The sequence below is a fragment of the Lipotes vexillifer genome, unplaced genomic scaffold (genome assembly GCF_000442215.2).
Source record: "Lipotes vexillifer unplaced genomic scaffold, Lipotes_vexillifer_v1.1 scaffold1639, whole genome shotgun sequence".
Taxonomy (NCBI): Eukaryota; Metazoa; Chordata; class Mammalia; order Artiodactyla; family Lipotidae; genus Lipotes; species Lipotes vexillifer.
The window spans coordinates 625,729-637,097 of NW_006782296.1; the positions used below are offsets into that span (position 1 = coordinate 625,729).

Sequence of the window (11,369 nt, forward strand, 5' to 3'; positions counted from 1 at the left end):
CTCGCCGCCTCACCGGGCGGCCATGGCCCCTTCCCCTCCCTTCTCGTCCCGTCGCCGCCTCCTCCTCCTCACCTCACCCCGCCCGCGCGCAGTCCGCGCGCCGTCCGCGCGCCCCTCCCCCCGCCCCCCACTCCAGCCCGCCTCTCCCGGGCGGGGGGTGCGGCGCGAGCCCGGAGCGCGCGCGCGTGCCGCGACCGGAGGATGGATGGATGGAGCGAGCGAGAACGCGAGCGTGCGCGCGCGCGCCCCTCTCCCCCCTCCCTTCGCGCGGGCGCGAGGCCAAGCGCGAGCGCGCTCCAACCTCCTCCTCTTCCTCCTCCCGCCCCTCCTCAACACCCCGCCCCCGCCCTCCCTTCCTCTTCCTTCTTTCGCTTTCGCGCGCCCAGCGACTGCTCGCGCCTGCTAGAAGGGCCCGAGCGCGTGCATCTGCCCCGCGGCCGCAGCTCGGCAGCATTTGCTCCAGGGGGCGGGGACCGGGCGGGGAGGAGGGGCGCCACGCCGCCGTCCAAAGTACCGGCGGACGGGGACGGGGGCGGGGAGATGGGCGGGGCCTTCGGGAGCCACCTCGGCCAATTGCCGTCTCGCCCCGGCCCGGCCTGCCCAATAGGATGGCGGTGGGTGGAGCGGCGTTCAAGGTGAGGTGCGCGGTGCGCTGGGGGCGGAGACGTTGTGCCGTCCCGGCCGGCTCCGGGGCGGGGGCAGCGGGTGGCGTCGAAAGAGAGCGCCGGCTCCCAGCCGAGCCTGGGACGCCTTCCGGCCCAGGCTCCCCCGCCCTTCCCTCCGGGCTCCCGGCTCTTTTTCCCCCCAGCGCCCCCACCCCGGAGTTCACCCCGAAGCGTGCAGCCGCTTCTGTGAAGAGGCCAGAGTTGAAGTGGGACGCAGGCAACTCAGGCCAGAAAACCTGAAGGGGGCTCGTCCGAGCCTCGGATCCCCGTGTTCCTGGGCGGGTCTCAGCCCACTCCAGGCCTGAGAACCAACAGACGCCCGAGATGAGGGTCCTCCGCTGAGGGTGGAGGCCGAGCTGTGCCAGTCTGAGCGGAGCGCCCTCCCCGCCGTCATCCTAATTTAGATCCCACACCTGCTCGCCTTTCCTGCTTCCGGAACCCACGCTGGACCCCCCCCTCCCCCCGCCACCTCTCCTCTCCACAGCTTGCCAGTCAGTGGCCAGACCCTTACTCCGACCCAGTTCTACTCCCCAGTGTGTGCCCATATCCGCGCGCTCTCACAGTCCCTCTTCTGGAGCAAAGGGCCTTTCCCAGCCGCAGTAGATGCTTAGACTGGCGCTTCCATCTCAGTTACTCTGTGTCTGGAGTCCTGGAACGGGTATATGACAGCCCTCTTCCTTCAGAAGATGAGATTAAATGAGGAAAGTCTTAAATCATATACTTTGGGACCATCACTGATTCTTTAGTCTTCCGCAAGCATTTATAGAGGCAGTAGTCCTAAGTGGTTAAGACCAGAAATCATCTGAATTTAAATCTGTGGACTTGACAAACGAACTTGAGCAAACGAGCTCTCTGTTGCCCTAGTTTACACTGTTGTCACCGGGTATAATGATAGTACCTATCTCATTAGGTTGTTGTGGGGATTGGCAAGTCAGTGCCTGAGAAACTCAGCTCAGTGTGTTTGATAAGTCTTAGCTGTTACTCTTACGGTGCGCTGTAAGAATTATTATGGTTCATCCGTGCTGGGATGCAAAAATAAAATAAGACAGTTAAACTTCCTCAAGAAGTTCACAATTTGGGGGGTAAACAGACGTGTAGGAAGATAATTGCCAGTGTAATAAAAGAATAAGAGAGCTAGGGACTTCCCTGGTGGTCCAGTGGTTAAGACTCTGCGCTTCCACTGCAGGGGGCACGGGTTCCACCCGTGGTTGGAGCTAACCATAGGGGACAGAGGTGGCCAGGCGAAGGAATCAAATGATGTAAAAGCGTTGGTCAGGAAAGGCTGCTTTTAGTGGGAGAAGAGCCAGGTCAAGGCAGGCCAAGAAGGCACTAGATATCTCACACAGAAGCTTCAGAAGTGAAGTGCCCAGGGACTTCCCTGGTGGCGCAGTGGTTAAGAATCCGCTTGCCAATGCAGGGGCCACGGGTTCGAGCCCTGGTCCGGGAAGATTCCACCTGCTGTGGAGCAATTAAGCCCGTGCACCATGACTACTGAGCCTGTGCTCTAGAGCCTGTGAGCCACAACTACTGAAGCCTGCCCGCCTAGAGCCCGTGCTCCACAACAAGAGAAGCCACAGCAATGAGAAGCCCGCGCACCACAATGAAGAGTAGCCCCCTCTCGCTGCAACTAGAGAAAGCCTGCATGCTGCAACTAGAGAAAGCCTGCATGCTGCAACTAGAGAAAGCCTGCGTGCGGCAACGAAGACCCAACGCATCCAAAAATAAATAAACAAATTTATTAAAAAAAAAAAAAAAAAAAGTGAAGTGCCTAGAAGTCTGGGCACTGGCTGGAACATAGGAAATGGATGGGGAAGTAACAGGAAGTAAGCAGGGCAGACCATGCAGGACTAGGGGTGTGCTGAGGAGTCTGCGGGCTTTAACCCTACAGGCTGTGAGGAGTCCTCAAGGGGAGCTGTTTGACTTGCATTTTAAGCAGGTCACTCTGGAATGTGGAGTCTGGATAGCTTAGAAGAAGTAGGTTTTTGTTATAGCTTGAGATGTGTGGGGTAAACGGGAGAGAGAGACCCTGAATACATCATTAACCAAGATGGGGAACTCTGAGGAGGAGATGTGAGGATACAGGACAATGACAAGTTCAGTTTGAGATACGTTGGAGTTACTGTGGAATCAGCTGGTGGAGACTCTCAGAAGGTGTTTGAACTTGAGTCTAGAGCAAAGTAGTGAGGCCAGGACTTCAGGCGTCTCCACAGTGTGAATCAGGAATTCTCCACTCCGATGACCCTGATCTGTTCCTTAGTCTCGGAAGATGTGCAATACATCCTGCCCTAAGGAATTTACATATGCCCAGGAAGCCTTCCTATCTCCTCCCTGTTTACCTAAATCCTTCCTCACTTCACCCCTGGCCACCCTCACAAGAAACTCCTTTAACACTGGATTGTACTATTCATTTGGCACTTGGCCTGAGCAGTCTGTGGTGGTGACCTCTTTGGGCACGTGCCCGGTCTCCACAGTTAGCACCAGTCAATAAACACTAAGGACTACACTGGTCCAGGCTCTGGGAGAAGTGCAGTGAGCCAGAGGGACACACAGACCTTGTCCTAGTGGGGCTTACAGCCCAGCAAAGCCTGAAGTGGAAGAAAGATTGAATGTGAAGGCATCCAGGCTGCTGAAGAAACAAATGCATTAGAGATCTTTTAGTCAGGGGGTCAGGGGAGGCTTCCTGGAGGAAGTGGTCTTTTAAGTGGAGCCCTGAATTAACTAGGAAGAGAGGTGAAGAGGAACATTCTAGGCAGAGGGAATGGTTATGTGTACAGGCAGAATGTGTACAGGCCTGGGAAGAGAGTGTGGTGTGTTTGAATCTTGGATGGCTTGTGTAGCTGGAGTTGGGCAGAGAGGCCAGCAAGGGCACCAGATCCCCCAGGGCATTGTGGGCCCTATTTATTCCCTCATTCAACAAATATTTCCTTTTTTTTTTTTTTTCTTCTGGCTGCATTGCACAGCATGTGGGATCTTAGTTCCCTGACCAGAGATCGAACCTGCGTCCCCTGCAGTGCAAGCACAGAATCTTAACCACTGGACCGCCGGGGAAGTCCCTCAACAAATAATTCTTGACTGTAAAATGTATGCCAGGCACTTTTAGGTGCTGGGATTACTGTAATGAATGAACAGATACGTTGCCTTCTACTTGGAGAGATAGACAATGAACAAGTAAACAGATAGAGAAACAAGGAGATGTGGAAGAAGGCCTCTCTAGAGAGGGTGGTCAGGGAAGGCCTGTGAGGTGACATTTGAGCTTAAGTCTGAAGGATGGGAAAAACAAGCTATCTGTAGTGTTGGGGGAATGGCATTTTGGGCAGAGAAAACAAGTGCAAAGGTCCTGTGGTAGGCATGTTTGAGGAACAAAAGACAGATCCCTTGGCTCGATCCTTGTGAGTGATTAGGAAGAGTGGAGTGAGAGAAGGGAGAAGGGAAACAAGGGCTAGGCCTTTTAGGGTCATTGTAAGATAAGGAGTTGTAAGTGTAAGGGCATCAGATTTGTTTTAAAAAGATAGTTTTGGTTGCTGTGTGCAGAATGGACTTGTAGGGGGCAAGAGAGCAAGCAGGAAGACCAGTTTTAGGTCTTTGCAGAAGTTGAGCAATGGTGATGGCCTGAAGAGGATGGGGATGGAAGCAGGTAGACAGATTTGAGAGAGATACGGGAAGTGGAACGGACGGGTCTAGGTGAGCGAATTTCACCTCCTTTCACTAAGAGATGAAACAGGGAGCGAGGACTTAAGGATGATACGCTGATTTCTAGATTGAATGACCAGATAGTTAGTGATCATCTGGGGTCTTGAGGTATGAGGTGCCTGCAAGATCTCCCAAAGGATACACTGAAGTCTGCACGGGTCTGCAGCTTGGAAGAGCGGTCTCTATAGAGACCACCTTTTGGAATGGTTACTATGGGTGATAACTGGGGGTTCATAGAGTGACCTGAACACCTAGGATAGAATGAGGAGGAGGTGGGACTTCCCCTGGTGGCACAGTGGATAAGACTCCATGCTCCCAATGCAGGGGGCCTGGGTTCGATCCCTGGTCAGGGAACTAGATCCCACATGCATGCTGCAACTAAGCGTTCACATGCCTCAACTAAGGAGCCCACGTGTCACAACTAAGCAGCCCATGAGCGGCAACTAAGGAGCCCACCTGCCGCAGCTAAGACCCCACACAACCAAATAAGTAAATAAAATAAATATTAAAAAAAAAGAAAATCAATCCCTTATTTATTAAAAAAAAAAAAAAAAATGAGGAGCAGATGCCAGCAGCGTAGACCAAGAAGTCAAGAGACAGACAAGTGGGACTTCCCTGGTGGTCCAGTGGTTAAGACTCCACACTCCCAATGCATGGGGCCCAGGTTCAATCCCTGGTCAGGGAACTAGATCCCACATGCCGCAACTAAGAATCCACATGCCACAACTAAAAGATCCCTTGTGCCGCAACTAAGACCCAGAGCAGCCAAATTGATTTCTAAAAAAGAGAGACAGACAAGTGTCCACTGGGTGTAACTGATGAACATGTTGGTGACCTCAGCGAGTCACCTCAGGGGAACAGTGGGTGGGAGGTGAGGAAATGGGAGACCATGAGGGGCAAGGAGCTTTTCAGAAGTTCGTCCAAGAGTGAGAGAGGGGTGTGGGGTGAAGGGAGAGGTCTTAGATGGCCCTGGGTCGTTAGCCCTTGGTGGTTGCAGGAACCCAGCCAAGGCTTGTGGAGGGAAGGCTGTCTTCCTTAACATCAGAGAGCAAGTCAGCTCAGCCCAGCCCACTTCCCATCAGAGGTCTGGGTCATTAGGAAAGTCATTCCTAACCCTGGTGAGGCTGAGGGTCTCAAGGTGGGAGGGTTACCCCAACTCCCAAAGATAAGCCCTTGCATGACCATGGTGAACACCCCTGACCCTAATGGTTCATTCATCACCTCCGTTTTTCAAGGCAGTGCATTCCGGGAGAAAATAATGTATCTGTTTCCCTAATTCTCAGGCCTTAGTGGTCTGACAACCCGAGGTGAACAAACCGAATTGAGAAAGTGCAAGAACATAGCACGAAACAACATGAAGGCAGGCTGCCTACGGAATCGTCAGGAATGAGGAAGACGGTTCTAGAAAGAAGGGGCAAACAAGCTGGCTTCAACGGTCTTTCCACATTGAGACTGTCCAGTCGCCCCTGTCTCTACTCGCCCTTCATTGAGTCCAGTGATCAGACAGAAGTCAGACCTTTGTTTTTTACTTTATTGTACAAAAAAAAGGGAAAAAACAAAACTTCCACAGTTGGCCTTCAGTTAGGCAGACACCTCTAAGCCATTCCCTCCCACCTCCCATGATGCAAAGTCAAGTTGCAGTTGTTGAAACCTACAAAAACACTTCTTAAATATTAGGAAAAAAACCGGGGGTGGGGGTGGGAGTGAGGGTCCTCCCACCCCAGCCGTCCCATCCCAGTGCCAAAATGCACCGAGTCACCTCTCACAGCACTAACTCCCCGCCCCCCCCCCCACAGCGCTGTTCGTACTGTAAGAATATTTCAATTTTTAAAACAGGAAAAAGTGCCCCATTCAAAGTTGTTTTTAAATGAAAACACATTCCGCTAAAACACAACAGCGCAGGGGCACTCAGGGTAATGGGGTTCTTTGCAGGGGCTCTTGGGAAGAAATAGAACCTTACGGACCCCTGTACCTAATTCCAGGATCCGGACAAAGCGGAGTAGGAGTGGGGAGTGTCCCTCCCTAGCCACCCCCTCCACCCCACAGCACCATGGCTAAGGCAAAGCAGATGGTCTGCCTTCCTCTGGGAAGGGGACCTACCTTTCCCATCCCACCTCCTAGGTAGAGTTCCCATTCTTCCCCATCCCTTGGCTTCCATTCGGAGGGGAAGGTGGAAACGCACAAAGCCCCAATTAAATAGGTCACTGACGTGATTGTTTTTTTTTTTTTAAAGAGAGAAGCCAAAATTTAATAAAAAAACAAACCAACAACAAAACTTAAACCCACAGAGGCAAGGTGGCTTGGCTTATGAAGAATCTAGGAATCAGGGTACCAAAATGAGGGGGATGGCTGGGAAGGTTTAGGAGGACAGCTTGCAAAAGCAGCTTTTGCAGACCTCTTCCCAAAGCTGTGGATTTGGGGAGGTGGGGCGGGGAAGGGAGCACACCTGAGAAATCAAAGGAAACAGGCGTGGGGTATCTGGAGGATATGCGGGGGGGAAAGACAGGAGGGATGTGTAAGTTAAGAGCTTCCAACACATTTCTTGAAGGCCAGGTTCAGGGCCCAGGGTGGCTGGGTGACCCCTCAGATGAGCTGCAGGGGCCTTTCCCACCAAATCAAAGCTTTAAGCTTCACCTGGTCCGTTCCCCCTCCCCACAGTCCTGCTGGGTACTGGAGACTAGCAGTAGCTCCAATGACCCTGACAGAGGGAAACCAGTATAGGAAACATCAGAGTGGCTTCAGTACACCCCCCAAATTGAATTAGAGATCAAGCAAAGGAGAAGATATGGAGAAAGGGGCCACCCCGGCCTATCCCCACCAGGATCAACGTCTCCCTGGCCCTCACCAACCCTTTTACCAGCTTCACACACTGAGGTGGGCGCCCCCTTCTCTCTTACACGCACAAATGCACGTGCCTCTGCACACATCCACAGGTGCACCCATGCTATGTATAGGCCACACACGCACACGCACACACACACGCGCGCACATACACTTTTCCATACGCATCAAGACCGTTTTAAAAAAGTCCCAAACCTACCCCCTAAACCCTCCCTCTCCCAGAAATGACAACAGAGACGGCAGCCGAGGTCGGTAGGAAACGTCTCGTTGACAGCTCAGAGCTTAAAAAAAAAAAATATATACACATATATAAAAAACACTTCTGCCCCCTCCCCGCCGTTGAGTGGGTCCAGGCAGCTCCTTCCCGCAGGGGGCAGGAGAGGGCCATGGGGCAGTGCCTATTTTCCCATAGGCGCCTGCCCTCCTCTCCCATGTTCCCTGCCTCCAGTTCCAACGTAGGGGTCCAGGCTGCAAGCCCCTCTGGAAAGAAAGGGGTCTTCCCCAAGCTTCCACCCTCCCTTGGGTTGGGCTGCAGGTGTAGGGGGCCTCACTGAACTCTTTGGGACCCACCCCCCCATCCCACTCCCAGGTCCATTGTCCATGCCGGAACCGCAAGTGCAGAGGGGGGTGGGCTGGGCCGGTCCAGTGGTGGCTCAGTCTGATGGTTGTGCTCCCTGGAGGGCCCCCGAGGGCTGATGTCTCTGAGGCCGAAGAGTTCTGGCCTGGGCGCCTCCAGTGCCTCCCCCCACCGTATTTTGTTTTTTTTTTTTAAAAAAAAAAAAAAAAAAAAAAAAGGAAAGAAAGAAAGTGGGGGAGGCCAAGGGGCAGGGGACAGAACATGGGGGAGAAACAAAGGTGGTCAGTCGGGGAGGGGAGCCCCGGGTGGGGCTGAGCCTCAGTTGGAGTCAGAGTCCGAGGAGTCCCCCGAGGAGGAGGAGCTGGAGCTGCTGCCCTCGGACTCGTTGTCCTCATCCTCGTCGTCGTCCTCGTCATCGTCCTCGTCGTCATCATCCTCCTCGTTCTGCGAGGCAAGGAGTGTGCAGTCACCAGGTGGCCGTCCTGGCGGGGCCCCACTCTCCCCTCCCACCGGGCCCCGTCCATCCCACCTCATCCCCATCCTCGCTCTCATCCTCGCTGCTGGATTCGGAGGAGTCCCCCCCGTCCTCAGAGGAGTCCCCGTTCTCGTCGTCGTCGTCCTCCTCCTCCTCCTCCTCCTCGTCCTCGTCCTCTTCATCATCATCCTCAGACTCCTGGGAGGGACAGAAGCACATCAGTGGTCCCTGCCATACCACTCCAGGCACCGCGGACCCCCACTCCCGGTCCCCCTTCTGAGAGGGGCTCCTTACCGACTTAGACTGCAGGGTAGTCCGGCTGGACTTGGGGTTCGGGCCTCGCAGCTTGGTCATGCTCTTACGTTTCTGTAGGAGAGGATGGGGACGTGGGCAAAGGGAGCAGCCGTGAGTTCCAAACATCCCCCGCCCGCCCAAGTTCCCTCCTTATCCCAACACCAGCCCGCCCCCAGACTCACATTCGAGATGTACTCTTTATATGCTGCACGGTCCTGGGGAGACAGACTCTGGGGGAGACAGAGAAGGAGGTGAGGGTTGGAACACGACCCAAACCACTGCTGACTGAGCATGCTGGCCAAGTGCCAGGCAGTGGGCTGAGCACTGCCCGCCATCCCACCTTCGCCTGTCCCAGTCTCCCCATACCTTGGGTCTCTGCAGAGAACCCCAGGGACCTGAGAACACAGCTCAGTGTTTCTGCTTAAGATGCCCTGAAGCCTTTTCTAAGCTACCCTGTCCTAGGACTGTTGGTTTTCATGTCTGTCCTGTTACTCTACCCAAATGGAGGCTCCAGATTCAGGGTCTTCCTCAACTCAGAGAAGCCCCACACGATGACTTCCATAGCCTGGCTGCATCACTCCTCCCCAGAAGCCAAGTCCAGAGCCACTGCCAACGCAGCGGGGCTCACCAAACTTCTGAAACACTTAAATCCCGCTAATTCCCTGGGTTCTTGGCCAACCTGCCTGGGTGGCTGGGGAGGACATCAGTGACTCTCCCCGCTTTACAGATCTGACTGCGCAAGCAAGGCACAGAAAGCAAGCTCAGAGGCTAGGGGCTGAGCCAGAGTCTAGGAGAGGTCCCCTGGTCCCAGCTGCAGGGAGGAAAAGGCAGTCTGATTTGGATTTTCCCACTCACTAGCTGTGTGACCTTGGCTAAATTACTTAACCTCTCTGAGCCTTGGTTTCCTTATCTTTGATAGTAATCATTACCCTGAAGGACTGCTGGGACACTGAATGAAATCATGAACGCAGACCGGCCACCACGATGCTTCCGTCTTCCTCCCTAGGGTCCCCCGGCCCTCTCACCTTGACCCAGAGGTCCAGGTGCACTTTGTACTGCTTCTGCTGCTCCTCGGCCTGCTTTTTGTAGTGCTCCTTCTGGCTCTGGGAGATGCGCTGCCAGCGGCTGCCAATCTCCACCATGCGCTCCTTCAGTGGCAGGTGGTTCAGCTGCCCGTTGGACAGAAGCTCCTGGGAGAACTTCTGGTAACCGTTCCTGGGAGGCGGGGGTGTTGCAGGGAAGGTCAGGAGACCAACCAAGCAGCCGTCCTGCCCTGACCCTCCCCATCCCTAGGGTGAACTCCAGCCCCCAGACTCACATGGGAGGCTTCTTGGGTTCTCCCTGGAACTTCATCTTCTTGGATGAGTTTGCAGCAGCCGGGGGTGCCCGCCTCTCACTCAGCTCTCTCTATGGGGACACCCGGAAAGGTCACACTCATCCTCCCGCCTGCCCCATGCCATCAGTCCTTAGCTGACTCTCCTTTTATGTACCAGGAAGGAGGAGAAACTGAGGCACAGCCAAGGAGCAACCTCCTAACAACTCACGCCTGTGTCAGACAGGCACTGCCGTCTGAAAGTGCTTTCATAATTGCACTTACACGACTAGTATCATTGCCCTCGTTTTAGTGACGCATCACTGAGGCTCACAGAAGGAAGTTAAGAGACTTACTTAGGGTCACACAACCCAAGCTGGGACTTCTGGCTCCAAGTCCCACGCAGCGAGGAAAGCTACCCACCCAGGAGGGTGCTCCTGAGTTTTAAGTGGCGAGAGGTGGCCCCAGCTCCATCCTGCCCCACCGCGCTAACCAGAAGCCCTCTTTCTACCTCATATCGCTTTTGGTCTTCGGCCGCCTTCTTAATCCACATTAGTTTCTCCTTCTTTTCCATGTTGTTCCAAGTCATCTCCATGGCTTTCAAGGCCTTCTCCCGGTCGTTCTGGGGACAGACAGGGGTGTCAGCTGTGGGAAGGGTCACCTAGGGCTGGAGCGGGTCTGCATGGGCAGTGGCAGAACAACCCCTTTCCTATGAAATTAATAATAAAGCAACTACTTATCCAGAAAAAAAGAGAAAGAAAACGGAAAAATAAAGCAGAAAAACAACACCACCAATACCAACACCACACACACACACACACACACACACACACACACACACACACACGTGCGCGCGCGCAAACCAAAAGAAAGAAAAAGAAAAGAAAGAAAATAAAAAACCCCAAACAACCCCTTTCCCACTGCCTGCCACCTTGAAGCGGGCCAGGTAGTCGCCGATGACACTCTGTTGCCAGATCTCCTCGGCTCTTTTGGGCGACTCTGGCAGCTTGCCTGGCTTCCTCTCTGACTGGGCCTTCAGTGCGGCCTCCCGGGCCTTGTACTTGGCCTGCGGAGGGGCGGCAGAGGCGTCAGCCTTCCGGCCACCCCCAGGGGGCGCACGTGGCTCGTCCAGCAGTTGAAGGCTCTCCCCGCCACCGGCAAGGGTGAGGTGAGCAGAGGCGTGGGCCGGTGCAGATGTCTCCGGCCAGGGCCTCAAGCTGCCCAGCGGCCCTGCTCCCCAGGGAGCCCACAGCCCACAGCTGACAGCTTCCCGCCTCCCGGCTCGCTGGGTTCCCAGCCCCACCATCTGCGCCCAGGCACCCTTGCGGCTCACACCCTACACACACCTGGGGCAGCGTGAGGAAGCTCAACCAGCCCCCCCAGGGGAGAAGCGCCCAGACTCTGCCCGGCAGCCCCTCCGGTCTGGCAAGCCTGACCTTTTTCTTCTCTGACAGGTCATTCCACATGCGGGCCAGCAGGCGGGTCAGCTCGCTCTCTGAAAGCTCAGGCCGCTCT

The 11,369-nt window shown here is 54.8% G+C and overlaps 1 protein-coding gene and 1 non-coding gene across 3 annotated transcripts in view; one reads left to right on the forward strand and one right to left on the reverse strand.

Moving 5' to 3' along the window:
• Positions 1-4,967: 4,967 nt before the first annotated feature.
• TRNAG-CCC (transfer RNA glycine (anticodon CCC)) lies at positions 4,968-5,040 on the forward strand. Its single transcript has one exon. It is a non-coding gene; the product is annotated as a tRNA-Gly (tRNA).
• A 3,051-nt stretch (positions 5,041-8,091) lies between these two features.
• UBTF (upstream binding transcription factor) overlaps positions 8,092-11,369 on the reverse strand; it is a 12,661-nt gene continuing 9,383 nt past the window's right edge. For both annotated transcript variants that reach the window (XM_007455104.1, XM_007455103.1), the window contains 9 exons: positions 11,291-11,369; positions 10,786-10,920; positions 10,366-10,476; positions 9,861-9,949; positions 9,568-9,757; positions 8,725-8,772; positions 8,543-8,614; positions 8,303-8,446; positions 8,092-8,217 (listed from right to left, as the gene is read on the reverse strand). The exon at positions 11,291-11,369 is cut by the window's right edge and continues 6 nt beyond it. In XM_007455104.1, coding sequence (XP_007455166.1) covers positions 8,092-8,217; positions 8,303-8,446; positions 8,543-8,614; positions 8,725-8,772; positions 9,568-9,757; positions 9,861-9,949; positions 10,366-10,476; positions 10,786-10,920; positions 11,291-11,369 — 994 coding nt within the window. The remainder of the gene's footprint in view (positions 8,218-8,302; positions 8,447-8,542; positions 8,615-8,724; positions 8,773-9,567; positions 9,758-9,860; positions 9,950-10,365; positions 10,477-10,785; positions 10,921-11,290) is intronic.